This window comes from Pteropus vampyrus, unplaced genomic scaffold (genome assembly GCF_000151845.1).
Source record: "Pteropus vampyrus isolate Shadow unplaced genomic scaffold, Pvam_2.0 Scaffold348, whole genome shotgun sequence".
NCBI classification, from domain to species: Eukaryota; Metazoa; Chordata; class Mammalia; order Chiroptera; family Pteropodidae; genus Pteropus; species Pteropus vampyrus.
The window spans coordinates 1862775-1878636 of NW_011889129.1; the positions used below are offsets into that span (position 1 = coordinate 1862775).

General features: G+C 51.0%; 1 protein-coding gene and 1 long non-coding RNA gene across 5 annotated transcripts; one reads left to right on the forward strand and one right to left on the reverse strand.

Moving 5' to 3' along the window:
• The first annotated feature begins 1550 nt into the window (after window positions 1-1550).
• SFXN3 (sideroflexin 3) lies at window positions 1551-8849 on the forward strand. Of its 4 annotated transcripts, XM_011378863.2 has the most exons (11): window positions 1551-1695; window positions 2974-3137; window positions 3794-3964; window positions 4313-4411; window positions 4772-4847; window positions 5008-5093; window positions 5369-5496; window positions 5693-5742; window positions 6621-6670; window positions 7138-7185; window positions 7442-8849. In XM_011378863.2, exons 2-11 carry the CDS (start codon window positions 2977-2979, stop codon window positions 7536-7538), a joined length of 966 nt encoding a protein of 321 aa, XP_011377165.1. In that variant the 5' UTR covers window positions 1551-1695; window positions 2974-2976; the 3' UTR covers window positions 7539-8849. The 4 variants fall into 4 exon arrangements, with proteins under 4 accessions (XP_011377165.1, XP_023378291.1, XP_023378292.1 ...); XM_023522523.1 differs by lacking the exons at window positions 7138-7185; window positions 7442-8849 and adding an exon at window positions 7219-7406 and having other exon boundaries at window positions 1603-1695; XM_023522524.1 differs by lacking the exons at window positions 7138-7185; window positions 7442-8849 and adding an exon at window positions 7219-7406 and having other exon boundaries at window positions 1603-1695; window positions 3794-3844.
• A 1301-nt stretch (window positions 8850-10150) lies between these two features.
• Window positions 10151-12921, reverse strand: LOC111731051. Its single transcript, XR_002776933.1, has 2 exons — window positions 11321-12921; window positions 10151-10416 (listed from the first exon to the last, which is right to left on the reverse strand). It is a non-coding gene; the product is annotated as an uncharacterized LOC111731051 (long non-coding RNA).
• Between the last annotated feature and the right edge of the window lie 2941 nt (window positions 12922-15862).

Genomic DNA, 15862 nt, shown 5'->3' on the forward strand with positions numbered 1-15862 from the left:
GGACCTGGGACAGCTGCAGCCAAACACCCCAGAGATTTCCCCAGCTCCCAGAGATCCCCAGCCCCTAGGCTGCTGTCCCCTCCGTCTCTCCCCGACACCCGTCTAGAGAGGTTGCGTGAACCTCTCCCAGGCTTGGTGGGAGGACCTGCTGGCAAGAGCCCCACAACATCCCGCGCAAACCTGGGGCCAAATCCTAGTCTCCAGAACACAGCACCCTAGTCCCCACTTGGACCTCCTGGCCTCCCGTCTCTCGAGCTGGGCTCCCAGCCCCCTCACCTGCTCTTGTATGCGGCCACCTCCGGCCTCGCCCGCCGGTGGGCGCGAGCGGCTGCAGCAGTGAGGAAACCCCGCCCACGCCTCATCGAGGTGGCAGGATCCCGGCTGGCCTGCGCAGCCCCGAGCTCCCATTGGTTGAGAGGGCCGCCAGTCACTCCCTCCCGCCACTTCCTTTGGGCGCCCAGAACAGCCATTTGTCACCTGGGCTGGGCCGCTGGATTCTAACCGCTCTGATTCTAGTGCTGGTGCCCCACCCCAACTGCGAACTTGGGGGCGCGGATCTCGGCTTGACGCCCTCCCACTACCGGTTCAGCTCAGGAGAACCCAGAACAGCGTCTTCTCCAGGCCAAGCCAGCTACCAGAGCTCATGAAATTGCCACCCCTCAGCGGTCACCCCCGATGCCTCAGTGAGGGAAAGTCACCTGGTCAGAGCAGGATGTGAGCCTGCGGTACTCAGGAGTGGGCTGGCACCTGGGTGTGTGGCAGGCGTGCTCTGTACTGTGACTGGGTGCGTCGTGACTGTGTGTGTGGCTGAGTGCTGCCTTCTTCATAGGCATCCTCTTTCTATGTCAGACAGTCTCTCTCTGGCCAACCAGTTATGGAAAGGTCGCAGAGAGCAGCAGCTGATCCCAAGACACTAGGTAGAGGAAGAATCTTTTTGATCCACTTGCTTGATGCAGAAAGAGCTACCTTGAGCCTTCTGCTCCTTCACATCCGAGGGCAGGGACTGGGGCTAAGGTCTGTGTGCAGAGGTAGAGATTGGGAGCATAAGGAAACTGGGGACCCAGTGGAGCTAAGGGTTACAGGGGGGAATAAAAAGGGAGCTGAGGACATCGAAGGGGCACAGGCACGAGAGGCAAGGGGCTATGGAGGGGCGTGAATACGAGGTACTGCGAGGGGAATGAGCTGGTGGGAAGTGGGGTAGGAGCCCAGGAGGCCAAGTAGGCAGAAGCCACTGTCAAGGCAGCCATCAAGTAAACAAGCCGCGCGGTAACCCGAGTCCCTCCGAGGGCACCATCACAGGATAGACCCTTCACGCCGCCCTCCTGCGCCCTGGGTGCTGGACACTTAGAAGCCTTGCTGCCGAGGCCGGGTGTCTGCGGACGCCAGCCAGGAGACTGCAAGCAAAAGATGCAACACCCGCGGCTCTTCCCCTCCCCTCTCTGGCTGGGGCTGGATCCCCGTGGCCCGAGATCGGGGCGTCATCCCAAATGACACCCACCGCCTCCAGATTCTGCCAATCCCTGGGCACGCCAGGCAGACGTGCTGGGGCGGGGGGCGGGGGAGCCCCCGCCCCTCCTTCTGGTTAGCGTCACAAGTGACGTTACACGTGATGGGTGGGAGGGCGGTGGCGGCGACGTGCGGAGAGGAAGGCGGGTCTGAGAGCTGCAGAGCCCAGGAGCCCAGGAGCCCAGGAACGTGAGTGCTTGGGTGGGGTTCTTGGTCAGGCGAGTTGGGGGTCGAGGGCTGGGTGTCACAGAGGGAGACCTGCCTTCTCTGTCCTGTCCTGATTCAGAATACTCGTCTGTGGGAAGGTCCATGCAGCAAGAGGAGATGTTGGTTGGGGGAAGAATGCCAGGATGCTCTGTGGTCACACATTCAAGTGTCTGTAACTGATGGATATGGGCTGAGTGGTATGTGTGTGTGTGTGTGTGTGTGTGCGTGCACGCAAGTAACGGTATTTGTGGGCCAGTGTATGCAGGGCGTGTCCATTCTGTGTGTATGTCTGTGTAGGGTATGATGGTGTCTTTGTGTGTGGGTATGTGAATGTGAGTGTGTCAGAAAGGGGAGGGTGTGTTTGCCTGTGAGGGAGGAAGTGCAGTTGAAAAGGATTAGTCATTCTGCAGGATTTTGCCCAGCGCAGCCAGATGGCTGTTTCAGGCTTTCCTCTCTGTGCTGGGTGGAGAGGGCACTTACAGAATCCCGCCCCTTTTCTGGAGGTAGGTGGCTCAGGGTAAGGACTGGGGCTAGAAGTGGAAACATGTCTGTGCCAGCTTTGCCCAGCTGGGGAACAAGGAAAGCCTCCGGACATTCAGTGTGGATTGAAAACACACACACACACACACACACACACACACACACACCCCACACACACACCCCACACACCCCACACACACACAGCTGGTATCAGAGTTCCTGTTTGAGATCTGGAATAGATAAACTCTGGGGTGGCTCGTGAGCTCCTGTTCTCCTCCAATCAGGAGCTAGGATGTAGGATGGCTTATGCCATGTTTCCAAACAGCCTTGGGAATTTGCATACAAGGTCTCAGGGCAGCTGGTGCCTAAAAGTGACATGAGCATGAATGTAGAATGCATATAATATGCATTTTTGTGCATACAGAGCACAAGAGTAGCCACATGGGATTAGTCGCTGCTCATGCATCAACCACACACATGTAAATCCTCACTTGTGAAAATCTGCACCAAGCCAGAGTGCAAGATCTGTTTTCCCAGTTCTGATTCCTCCCCTCCCCACCCACTCCCCAGGTTCCTCCAGTGGTGGCAGATCCCTGGGCCAGGACATTGCCTAGAAAATAGCTCCTCCCCCACTGTCACTTACCTATCTGGAGTCACCTTGATCTCTAGAAGGGATTGGTGACAGGCCCTGGGACCAGGGCAGGGCCACCAAAGGCTCTCCCAGGTAGAGCCCTTGGATCCACTCTTTGGAGTCCTCTGACTCTGGTCCCTGCCTTACAGAAAATGGGTGAGTTGCCTTTAGATATCAACATCCAGGAACCTCGCTGGGACCAAAGCACTTTCCTGGGCAGAGCCCGACACTTCTTCACTGTTACTGACCCCCGAAATCTCCTGTTGTCTGGGGCACAGCTGGAAGCTTCACGGAACATTGTGCAGAACTACAGGTGACTCCCTTCCTCATCTTGACCCTGTAACCCAGGATCTTATTCCCTGCCATTAATACAATACCTTTTGCACTTGTCTCCCCAAGCTTGGGAGAGACCCTGTCTCACCCCTCACTCCCTGGCCCTACCTGTTGGAATCACAGAAAACAATGGCACAGAGCTTTAATCTGAAAGATTTTAGGGTGTTTGGGTTTAGGAGGTAGCACTGATATTTATGGGTAGGGGCCTGCTCTATGCCTCACAAACCCTGTACAGGGACCCATCCCACTGCTGGGCCACCATCTGCAAAGACAGAGAGGCTCAAAGTTGATAAAGAGGTAGGAAGGCATCCCCCTTGTCTCCAGGAGGAAAAACCCTTGCAATACCCCTAGCCATTTTTGACCCATTGGAAACCACCATTACTCATGATTCAGTATTTGGGCAGAAATTCAGGGGCACCCCTCTTTGTGTGACTAGAGAGAAATAGAAATAGAAGCACTTCCCCGCTTTCTGGGAAGATTTGATTCTCTCGCAGAGACAAGGAGCTCCTTTATTCTGAGATTGGGGACCAAAATGATTGGTCCTCTGCCCAGACTTCCCCTGAGTCAGGTGGGCAGGGCTTGGGTGGTCAATCTGCCCCCTAGAATTGCCTGTCTGCTCCCTGCTAACCTCTGCAGGGCTGGCGTGGTGACACCAGGGCTCACTGAAGACCAGCTGTGGAGGGCCAAGTATGTGTACGACTCTGCCTTCCATCCAGACACGGGGGAGAAGGTGGTCCTGATTGGCCGCATGTCAGCCCAGGTGCCCATGAACATGACCATCACTGGCTGCATGCTCACCTTCTACAGGCAGGTCCTGACCTGTGTGTCCTCTCCCTAGTACTCTGTCCAAGCTAGAGCATAGCTTGATGACTAGCTGCTTCCTCTCTGGGCCAGTGTGGGCAGAAAATAGTGGATAAGTGACAGTTTGTGTTAGAATCCCTTCCATTCCTCAGAACTCAGCCTTGGAGATCCCAGAGACATTGAGTGTGTTTATGTAAATGGGGACGGTCATGCAGAGGTCACCAGAGCAGGATCTAGGGTCATCATTTGGGTTCCTCTTGAAGGTTTGGGAATAACCTTTGGGGTTTCATTATCAGAGTCCAAGGATGAGGGACACTGTAGAGGGGGCAGAAGTAAATGTCTTTGTTCCCTCAGGAAGACCCCAACCGTGGTGTTCTGGCAGTGGGTGAATCAATCCTTCAATGCCGTCGTTAACTACTCCAACCGCAGTGGCGATGCGCCCATCACTGTGGGGTGAGAGCTCATCCCCAGAGACTCTTCTCCCTGCCCACCACTGTTTCTCCTGTTGTCTCCTGTTCCCCAGTGGCTCATGTAGCAAGTGGCTCTGTGCCCCCTTCTCAGCCTGCCTCCCTCCCCACCATCCTGGCCTGGGGGCATGGGAACCTCTTGTGTATGCTTTGGGGGACCCATTCTTCTTCAAGGGGAGGGGTTAGGGCTTCCAGACAAGTCTACACTAGAGCACAGTAGGCGTTTCTCTGCAATGAGGCCGCCCTCCCACGCCTCCTTGTTAAAGATTTGGCATGTCCCTGAAGGAAAGAGCCACATGCTAAACAGTTCACCTCCCACCTTGTGTCCTGGCTTTTCCATCCACAGGCAGCTAGGAACAGCTTATGTGAGTGCCACCACCGGGGCTGTGGCCACAGCCCTGGGACTCAAATCCCTCACCAAGGTAAAGTGCCCCTCCCATTCTACTGGTCCTCAGTCATCCTTTATCCACCTCCTTCCCTGTCATTCCTCCACCCTGACATATACGCCCCCGTAACTCTCCCCAAAGTTCCTCATCACCCAGTGGCCCTCATGGCCACTAAATGACATCTTTCCTCCCCCAGCACCTGCCCCCACTAGTTGGCAGATTTGTGCCCTTTGCAGCTGTAGCAGCTGCAAACTGCATCAACATCCCTCTGATGAGGCAGAGGTGAGTGGCCCCAACTCCTGGTCTATGCACGCCCAGTGTCCATGTGGGTGGGCATACCATCCAGCCGTGGGGACCAACCAGAGTGGGGACTATCCTCTCCTACCCGGAGCATGAGCTGCTGGGTCCAATCTCAGTCTGACACTGGAATCTGGGGTAGGAGAACCAGCTTTTGAATCTAGGATGTCTGAGGGGACCCCAGGGAATAGCTGCCCATGAAGGCATTTCAGGTAGGATTTGGGGCCTGTGATCCAACTCTCACCCTCTTGCCTTCTCAGGGAGCTACAGGTGGGCATCCCAGTGACTGACGAGGCAGGGCAGAGGCTTGGCCACTCGGTGACTGCGGCCAAGCAGGGAATCTTCCAGGTGGTGATATCGAGAATCTGCATGGCAATTCCTGCCATGGGTGAGGCAGGGGTGGCTGGCTGGGGCATGGGAGGCTCTCAGAGAACATGGGTGCAGTTCTTCAGGGGTTTTGAGGACTCTGGGGCCATAAGACTCCAGAGAGACTTGGGAGGAACTGTGAAGGGGGAGTCCCCTCCCTAAGGATCCCAACTTTCACACCATTAACTCCATCCCTCCCTGCCCTGCTCTTCCCTCAGCCATTCCCCCCGTGATCATGGACACTTTGGAGAAGAAAGAATTCCTGAAGGTAGGTCACTCTCACCTCTCCTATCTTGGAAGCAGTGGTTCCTGGGAGCAGAAGTGAGTCCCCAAATCCCTCTCCAGCCTGACTTGAGTCTAAGAATTGCCACCTTTTTGCCCCCTCCCCCTTCATTCATTCAGCAAGAATGAATTGGGCTGGGGGTAAAGGAACACTGAGAGAATAGGAGGAGCAGATAAGGGAAGGAATGAAATGGTTTCTATCCTGAAGGAAATTGGTGTCACTCCAGAGGCCTCTGACACGCACCAGGGATGTAGTATCATAATCACACTTGCTACCATACATAGCTGTCACCTATTAACAACAGTGAGACACACACACATGCACAAACAGGACAAGAAAGCAAGGCCCAGCAGCACAAGCTCTGGCTCATTCATTGGACCATTTATTCACAAATTTTTATTGAACACCAACTATATGCTTTGGAGGAACAGAATGGTGGTCCCTATAGCTGGAGCAAATCGAAGAAAGGTATGTAGAGCAGGAAATATATGTGGAAAAGGACAAATTCATGACACTGGGATGGGGGGAGATGCGTGGAGGGTCAGAGGAGGCTTCCTGAAGAAAACAGCTTCTGGAGGAAATGAGAGACGAGAAAGAGGGGCAGGGAGTGGGATTGCCATGGGAACCAATCTGAGAGACCAGATGGGTCATGGGACACTAGGGAGAGGGTCAGCAAACAGGCCTGGTGGAGTGGAAGGTGGTTCTCTGGAGGCCCCAACCCTCTTATAGGCTTAGGAGAAAGAAAAAGGCCACAAATCAGAGGGTCAGAGGCACGGCTGGTGGGATAGAGGTGTGATGGGTGAAATAGAGTGAGGGCAGAGGGCAGGGACACTTGCCATTCCATTGTCTCTGTCTCCCCACAGCGCCGCCCCTGGCTGGGGGCACCCCTGCAAGTGGGACTGGTGGGCTTCTGGTAAGTGTGCAGGGAGTTAGCAAGGGTATGTGGGAGTGCCCTTTTCATAGTGGACACAGGCAAGTATTTATTGCTTTTAAGATGTTTATATACATCGTTAATTTATACATTGAGCATCTGGGGGTCTTGGACACCCCTAGGGCACACTGTGTGTGTTAGTTATCAGGTAATCCCTGTCCTTGAAGGTCAGGCCTAGTTGAAGCGGTTCCAGTCTTCGTCTACAGAAGGAAACCATGAAAATGTGCCTTTTGGTACCATCCAGGAGTTTCATGCACACTGAATTCCTGATTCTCTCTCTCACTGGCTGTGATGCTCTGGAGGTTCTTTCTTCAGCCAGAACCTAATGTCAGTGTTGGCTTTAATTAGTCTCCACCCCTAGGGGCAGTCTCTAGAAATAGGGTGGTGTGCAGGGAGGGAACACCCTTAAGCCAAAGCTTCACAGACCTTTCCAACATTCTTCTCCCCAGCCTGGTATTTGCCACCCCCCTGTGCTGTGCCCTGTTTCCCCAGAGAAGGTAAGTGTTGCCCTTGGACTTGGCTCTGAACAGGTCTCCTCATCGCTGGAACCAGCTGATTTTAGGGTCCTTCAGTGTGCTCCCAGAAGAGGCCTGGCAGGCACTCAGCTTATTCTTGGGGTGGGAGAATGACAGTGATCTGGACCTTCTGGCCTTTAACAGAGAAGTTTCTTCAGCTTGGGAGGAGGGATGGTGATCCCTTGGCCTGAGGGGTGTTGGTTCAGGGGACAAGCCTGCCTGTGCTATTCTTTTGTAGCTCCATACACGTGAGCAGGCTGGAGCCAGAACTGAGAGCCCAGATTCATCAGCAAAACCCCAGCGTTGAAGTGGTTTACTACAACAAGGGACTGTGAGGGAGGGTCACCCTGGCCCCTCCCTCACCTCCTTGAGCCGCTGTGTTTGTGGAGCCTTGCCATCCTGCCACTCTCTTTTGCCTGGTACTGGGCAGGGGGCTTAGTGGGGAATAGCTATTGAGACCAGCAATCCATTAGGCTGGGGAAGGTACTCTCATAAGCCTTTTTCTCTCCTCTCTGATTTCAAAGAGCAGCATCACGTAATCCCTTTCTCCTGTGCTAGTGTGTCTGTGTATATACATATGTGATACATGTGTGTACATGTTGTTCTGGAAGCTAGGAGCAGACATTCTGTCCTGGGATGTCCTGATATCTGGCTTTTCCACTTGGCCTCCTGCCACCTTCCAGCCAGCCAGACTACACAACATCCTTGCCTAAACAGTGCTACTGGCCAAGTCATTTCTGACAGCACCTCTCCCCATCTGGACATAGAAGGAGCCCCAGGATTTCAGGACAGACTGAGGGACACTAGCAGACCAAACTGAACTGAATCCTTCAGATTTCTGCTAACTGGCCCCCAAAGCTGACTCAGGGACTGGGCTGGCAAAAGAAGACATGTCAGGCTAAGAGAGGAAGGGGGCTTATACATCCCCCACATCCCAGAATAAATCATTTCCTCTCCTCTTCTTTGCCAGAGCTAAGGGGTATCTGGGCTCTTGCCATCTTCCCTTCCCAGTTCCCCCACTGCAATGTGGGCATCTTCAGGCACCATCCTAGGAGTTCTTGGTCCTCTCTGACATCATAATATCAAATCTAAACCTATAATCCCGACCTTCTCCCTCAACCAAAAAACCACTAAGGCAGAGAAACATTCCCCTTTAAGAACTCCCACCACAGCCTCTTAGAGGTGACACAGCTATAGAACGGTGCTTACATTCCACAGGTATCTGAGTGGGTGTAACTAGCACACTCTAAAGGCAACTAGGCCCCACATATACAACCTTAAGACAGGGAATTTTGTGTTCCATTGGCCCTTGTTAGGCATTCAGCAGAACCCCCACCTTAGCTTCTCTTTCTTGAGGCTTGGCCCTGTTCCTACCCCCATCACCACCCCCGAAGGAAGAGGGGCCCAGGCAACAAAAGCTGGTTCAAAGGGGAGGTGGTCCTGGGGATGGAGCATGTGCTGGTAAACTCAGAGAGAGCAGAGTTGGAACTTGACTTCAACTCCCATGACCTCTGGCTGAAGTAGAGTTGAAGGCACCAAAGGGGTCTTCTAAGAGCACTTTCCTGCTCCCCCAGCCAACCGCCACCAGCAGTAAAAGCTATGATGCCATTGTTGCTCAATAAACTGGAAACCTGTCTAATTCTTGATCTTCATTTGATTCTATATTGTGAGTGCTCAGGAAGAGCCACCCGCCTGTGTGGCCTTCCCTTCTCTCCCCACAAGGTCCAGGTCTGTCTCTTCCCTCCCCTCCTGTAGGGAGCCTCAGCTCTCAGCAGAGGGCGCTCTGAGATGAGAAAAATCAGTCCTGCATCAGCACCTTCAGTACTCAAGTTTAGGGGATGTAAAGGGGATGTAGATGGAAGCCTCCACCTTCTATTCACTCAGCAAATGGAGCCCTGGCTTCATTTCCATCTTCAGGGGTGTGGGGTGGGGAGATGATCACACACCTACATACCTACTCAGGTTCTGAGCTTCTTGGTTCCCTTCAGACATTTGACATGGAGTGGTGGCCTCTGGTGCCCAGGGAAGCCTCTGCATAGAGGAAGGCTCGAGAGCTAAGTACTGCCCAGCTTCATGAGAGGGAAGTTGTTAGGCACCAACACACCCTCCACCCTCCTCTATGCCCCCATTGATACTACATGGGAAAAAGTCTGGCAGGGACCATTTGCTGCTTAATATCCCTTTCTCCCACCCCCAGGGCCCTCCACTCCTTCCCTGCTTATGTCAACGACCTCCCCCTTTTGTTTTCTGGCAAAAATTAGGCCAAAAGTTCATGCCTATGTACATCTGGTGACACCCACTACTAAACAGTTTATAGTTGCCCCTCACACCCTAAGCCTTGGCTTTGGAAGCTTCAAAAGAATAAATATGAATGAATCTATAACAAAATCCATTCCCTACTCCCTGCGGGAAATACCTTACATCTCCCTTTGTTCAACCCAAAGCTCTCACACTAGGTGGTGGGGAGAAATCTTTAGGGCTGAATGGTCCTATAGCAGCCTGAAGTGAACCTGCTACCTTGGCCAGGGCTCCTTCCCTCCTCTTGGGAAGTAGAAGTTTACTTGTATGGATAGTAGGAGTGACACCAGCTACTGTTCATTGAGTCCTACTGTGTGGTTCCAGACTTAATGAAGCAAACTGCTTTAAGTCTATTATCTCTTCTGATTTTCACAACCATTCCTGTGAGGCCAGACATGTTATGTCCATTCTTAGCAAAGACACAAGCTTAAAGATGATTAAGAAATTACCCACAGCTGCACAACTAAGAGGAGGTAGAGCCAAGATTCAAGTCGAGCTCTGTATTACTGAAGCCACTGTGCTGTGCTGCTTTCTCACCTGCCAGCTGCCAGCCAAACTTGAAGTCATGTTCCTAGTCCCTCTGACATTCCAGGCCAGCAAAACTGACAGGCCTCAAGTGTACACAGACCTTTCTACTAAAGCCACTGAAGACTGTCCAAGCATGAGGGTTTTATAGCTGAAGGAGTATAAGCAAAGATTTCCATTCTTGATTAAATAGATAACCAGTTTCATTTCTGTCCTGTCCTGCCGATCTGGACCAGTGCCTCCCACCAAGCCCACTGGAGCCCTGGATCAACTCTTAAAACCTGCTGCAGTAACAGCTTTGGCCTTTGGTAATACTCTTGAAAAGAGACCTTGCAATTTTACTGGAAAATCTCTAAGATAAATCCACTTGGGGGTGAGGTGCAGCACTCTCTGAAAAAAAAAAAAAAAAAAAGAACATTTTATAACAGATTACTTGAGCTTTGCAGATAACACTGAACCATGTCAGAGAGAAGACTGGCCAGGGCACCAGTGGGCCAGTTAGGAAATGTTTTCCTGCCATCTTTCGTTCTTATTTCCATACCTGCTTCTCAAAGCAAAAAAATTAGCTTTAGGCTAACTTCACCGGCTCTACAGAGGCAAATCCTAGTTAGGTACATTTTCCAAAATGCCTCCACGTACTTAGATTTTTCCTTGGAACTCAGCATTTGAGCACAGGGTATCACTCCTCACTGCAAAGTAATCTGCCCCATTCTTGGGCCTCCTCTCATCCTCCTTGTGTTCAGACTATAGGAAACTTCTCTGGAAGCCTGCATCTGTGTCCTTGGCGTCCCTCCCCTGCCTTTCACTCTTCCGGCCTCATCTGCTTCAGAGCCCCCACCCTGCCCGCTATTAAGAAAAACCACAACTCTCCCTCTCTCGCAACATACGGTCAAAGGAGGAAAATGGCTTGGGTCTAGAGCCCTGGCTTAGCCTGACCACAGGAAGGAGGCTAAGTATCCTCTTTTCCCCGGTCACTGGAACTAATGAGGCTGGCATCTCAGGGACAGGTTAGTCCCTAGTGGTTAGGGCCAGCTTCAGCTCCGGCTCTGTGGACTAGCCTAGTCCGCTGGATCGGTACCCCAAGGGTTAAAGCCAAGCCCCACCATTTCTTCCCGGTAGAGCTTGTCCCCTGAAGCCAGCCCCGCCCCTGGGTCTGTCAGTCACAGGTAAGTTACGCCCCTCTGGACTTAGCCTGTCAGGAGCATGGTCTCTGTCAGTCAGGCTCGCTCCACCTCCTCGTCTCCTAGGCAACGGCTTTAGCGCCACAGGCCTGAAGACAATTCATCTTTCCTACCTGAGCCCGAAACCTACGTCTCAGATCCACTTCCTGGGTAACCTCGGTCCTGGGCCGCTAAATCCGCCAAGTCCTCTTACTCTTTTCCAGTTTCGAAGCCGACGAGCGCCTCAGTGCCCGCCCTTTGACTTCCTGCCCGGAAATCCGCGAGGTTTTCAAGGAGTCACGCGAGGCCTCTCCTGGGTCTCGTGGCCGGATTTTTTCAGCGGCTTCCGGAGCCATTGGTCCTGCCTTTTGCACGGTCCGCCCCTCTCCCTCTCTCCGCCTTCGCATTCTCTGTTCTGGAAACGTTTACTGAACTCTGCTAAGAGAAGCTCTGTACCAGGCACTGGGCAGAAATCGCAGGTTGGGTGAACAGAGACCCTTCCCACAGGACACAGCCTGTGCCCAGCAGTCATTAAGGCGCCCCTCCAAGTCCCCTCTTTGTCGAAGTCACCCCCTCGTTGCTGTGATCTCGGGTCCCCATGTGGGGGCAAACTTTGCTAGAAATTATAGCAGAATTTTGACCCGGTTGGATCATTTCCCAAGAGAGAGCTTCCTGGGTTTCTCCCTTCTTTCTTTCAATATACACATATCTTTTTCCTCATTGGTCGTCTCAGCAAAGCCTGTCAGAGAGAAAATGGCACACTCAGCTTGGGGCCACAGCTCCTCTAGCTTCCTCTTTCCAGTCTTCTCAGACCAGCGAAGTTTTGCAACTGAATAACGACCAGGAGACTGTGGGAGGAACCCTGCACAGTTTGGGGGCTACACACACAACCCTTTCCTCTTCACCCCCCAACATATCCAGTAGGAAAATAACCAGTGCCTGGAACAAGCAACGAGCAGCTCCTTCAGGGTGAAGAGTTTGCTTATAGAGCAAGAATTTGCCATGTTAATGTATAAATTAGCCAATGAATCACCTATATTATTTTCTGACTGAAGACTCCCCCATCATCAGCAAGTCCTCAATTGACCACCTTAATTTTATTTATTTATGCATAATTATGAAAACAATCGTATTATTTCCCACCATACTCTGTTAAACTTGCTTTGTGAAAATTGACAACTTTTATTTCCCAGAAGGAGAAAGTCTGGTTTAATTTTAATTGAAGTTATTTTGTGAAAAACAGCAGAGAATAATTGTGACTAGCTTCAGTAAATAGAGGGATGTATTGGAAGGATTTACTGCTCGCTCTGAGAACCAAACATGGAACTAACTAACTTGGCCTTGGAAAATGCAGGAAGCTGGGAAACTCTGGAGACTTCAGTAACTGGAGTTTATGGGCACTGCCATTAAGGTACAGCTTCAACCAGCCGCAGCCTCCAATCTCTCCATTCGAGTTTCAAAACTGGTACAGTTTCGATCAGTTGTCTACCCCTAGGAAGTGGCCAGAGGTCAGTGTCAAGTTGCAAGAATACTGGACATCATTACTTCAGGTCCACCTCTGTGGCTGGGCCTGTTCCTAAATTAGAGCAGTTGTTGTGAGCTGAAAAATCACCCTGATTGGTATTTATGGCAATATGTATTATTACTGGTCCTATACAGTTGATTCTCTCCAGTTTAAATAAAAACCTTCCTGAGGGCAGGCACCATATCTTTACTTTTTTTCTAATTGTGATTAAAAAAAAAAAAACACACATAACATAAAATTTATCATCGTAACTATGTTTAAGTGTACAGTTCAGTGGTATTAAGTATATTCATAAACTCGTGAAACAGATCTCCATAACTTTTTCATCTTGCATATCCGAAACTCTATACCTATTAGGCAACTCATATCTTCACTTTTATGTGCCCACAGCACCTATAATAGTGTCTGATCCACAGTAGGTACTCAATACATGCTTGCTGAATAAATGAATGTGGAATCCAAAAGTGCCCTAAACTCCACTGGTCCTAGGTAAGGTCACAAACACAGTGGCTCTTGATTTGTTTTACTCCTCAGGAAACCTTTAAAATTTGTGACATATTCATAACAGAAGCAATGGCTGTCAGCTTTAGTGATTTTCAGCCTGGAGGATGGGAGAGCATGTCCTCTCAGGGGGGCATATCAAAATCTTGGGGGGAGTATGGCTTAAAAAGTCCCCCAGGCAAAGTGAAACTTGTCCCCAGATATGTCCCTACATAGGATGGCCAGCAAGAGAAGGAGCTTAGCCCTTTCTATTCTGTGTCTCCCTAAGAGTCCCAAATGCAGGGGTGGGGTGAGGGAGAGAGCGTCTCACATGTAATCAGAGCCACTGTCTCCAACCCTGTTGTCTGCCTGCTTCCCTGCACTTGTCAATGCCTTTTCCCTTTGGCAGTTAGTTCCCTGTGATGCTTATCTACCCTCCACCTCTGCAGCTTCTGAGGCTAGCACTGAGCTGCCATCATTTAAGGCATGCTGAAAGGGAGATACCTTCACCCCTTCACCTTATTCTTGTCCAGTTCTTATTGAATGGCCCCATAGCAGAGTTGCTTGGGCCTCCGGCGATATAGTTTTATTTGTATGATTTCCTTTCCAGGACACCAAGGCACAGCGAGGGTGCTGGGTAGTGGTGATGTAAAATTAAGGATCACCCTACAATATACCTGGAAGCATTGCTTTTTATGATACTCAAGCCTTCTGAGTCTGGTTCATCTTGCTGGACTTGCTCATTATTGCTAGTGATTTTCTTTCAGGGCCCCATTTCTGCAAGCTGGCTTCTAACACCTGACCCCCCAGGCTGTTGGACTCCCTTGCTGGATAAAATACAAGTTATTTTCCATTGGCCAAATCAGATGACCTCTATTCAATTGTCCCAAACATTCCAAAACCACTAAAGAGGTTTGTTGCAAAAGGAAAACAGGCAGACTTCCTAAATCTGCTGTTTCCAAAATGTGTACTGAGGCACCCCAGACTGCCACAATGAAATCACAGGACATTTTAAGTTTTTGAGGGAAACCCATCCCAGCAGTACTTGACATCTGTTGGACACTGCACAAACTGCTAGCTCAAACTCAGTTTCAAAATTAGATTATAGTATATTACTTTCCATGTCTTTGCAAAACTGGGTTTTTGATGGTTGCTGTGACAGAAAAGCAAGAAGTACACAGAAGTCAGTGTGAAACTGGAAATGAAGGTAGCGGTATCCAGGCTGAACCAAAGTTTTGAAAAATTATGCAGAGCCCAACTGGCACACACGTCCTGTTAGTAAGTAACTGAGATTAAGAATGATATAAAAACATTCTTTTTTTCCTTCCAGTTTATGTGTATTAGTTTTTCAAACAGCTACAAGGGAGTTAGGACATAAATATTAAGTTGTCTGGACCTAAGTACTTAAAGGGAACTGTTAGATATTTATTTTGACCTAGGATTCTGTGACAAAATTACTGAAAAACTAAGGCTTCCATGAATGTAGAAAGTTTGGGATACCCTGCCATAAAGGTATGAAGAAATGAAAAAATGAGGGAATAGTACTGGCTTGTATTTGGGTCTCACACCTGCCCTGTGTAAACTCACAGGTGCCATGCCTTTGCAGGAAAATTTCTCTTTTTTAAATTCTTGATAATTCCGTCTGGGAAGTTCTAACCTTGTTTCAGTGACCCAGGTTTTTCACAACGTGATCAGAGGGTGGTAGAGGGTCCCTAGGGACTGGGGTTGGTGGTGGTGATTGGAAGCCAGAACTGAGTTGGCCGGTCCAGCTCAGAAGAAAAGGAGAGAATAGAGGCTGAGGACAGTAGGGTCCCTCCCTGCCTCTAGGCTCTGCTCTGTGTCTCTGGCTGGGCTGCACGGTAGCTGTGTCTCCTTAGTAAACTCCAAATCCAGAATGGTCCCACAGTACGCCCCCTGGAGGCCAAAATGAGTCTGTTGGATATGACTAACGCCACTGGAAACCCGGGGGACTTTGAGCCCCCTGTCCCATGGAAGGGGTGGGCCGCTGCCACTGTGGCCCCATGCAGGTCTGTGCTTCTCCCTTCTTCCCCACCCGCATCCTCAGGTGACTGGCGGGCGCCTTCCCGGCGCTAAGACGGCTGAACCCGCGGGTCCCTAGCTCCCAAGCTCATACATTAAAGATGCGGAGGCTCCCGGACTGCGGTGCCACAAACATGAAGACAAATTTTTAATCCCGAGCAAGAAGATGCCGGGAGATGGGGGACGCAAAAGAAAAATGAATTAGGTTTTTATTATGTGTTTTATTATGCTGTAATTGAACAGGGTTAGGTGAGAATACAATATATTTCTGATGCGGCTGGAAGCGGGAGGGGGCGGGAGAGAGGCTGACTGCAAGCGAGAGACTGCGAAGCTCAAGGAGAAGCGGGGGCTCCAGAACGCAGCGGATCCCAGGGGAAGGCAGAGGAGCGGCGCCGACCCAGCTGTGGGCCCAGCAATCCCCTCTCCCCCGCCTCCGGCAGTTTGGTTGAGGATGGAAGGGTAGGGGGGATGCACTTGGAGAAATGGGTTAGCGACAGGTCCCGCTAGCATATATACTGGAGGAGGGGACGGGCTTGAGAGTTGGAAGTCGGGGGGCTCACAAACCCGCTCCAAGAAGGAAAACTGAGTCATAGAGGGGAAAGATAGCGACTATGAAAAGACAAGGCTCTCT

Bases quoted from the DNA above. Each gene is read 5' to 3' on its own strand.
- SFXN3 (XM_023522523.1), top strand. From the start codon at position 2,977: ATGGGTGAGTTGCCTTTAGATATCAACATCCAGGAACCTCGCTGGGAC. The intron at 3,965-4,312 runs GCAGGTCCTGAC...TTGTTCCCTCAG, and splicing joins TGCATGCTCACCTTCTACAG to GAAGACCCCAACCGTGGTGT. The intron at 5,094-5,368 runs GTGAGTGGCCCC...TTGCCTTCTCAG, and splicing joins ATCCCTCTGATGAGGCAGAG to GGAGCTACAGGTGGGCATCC.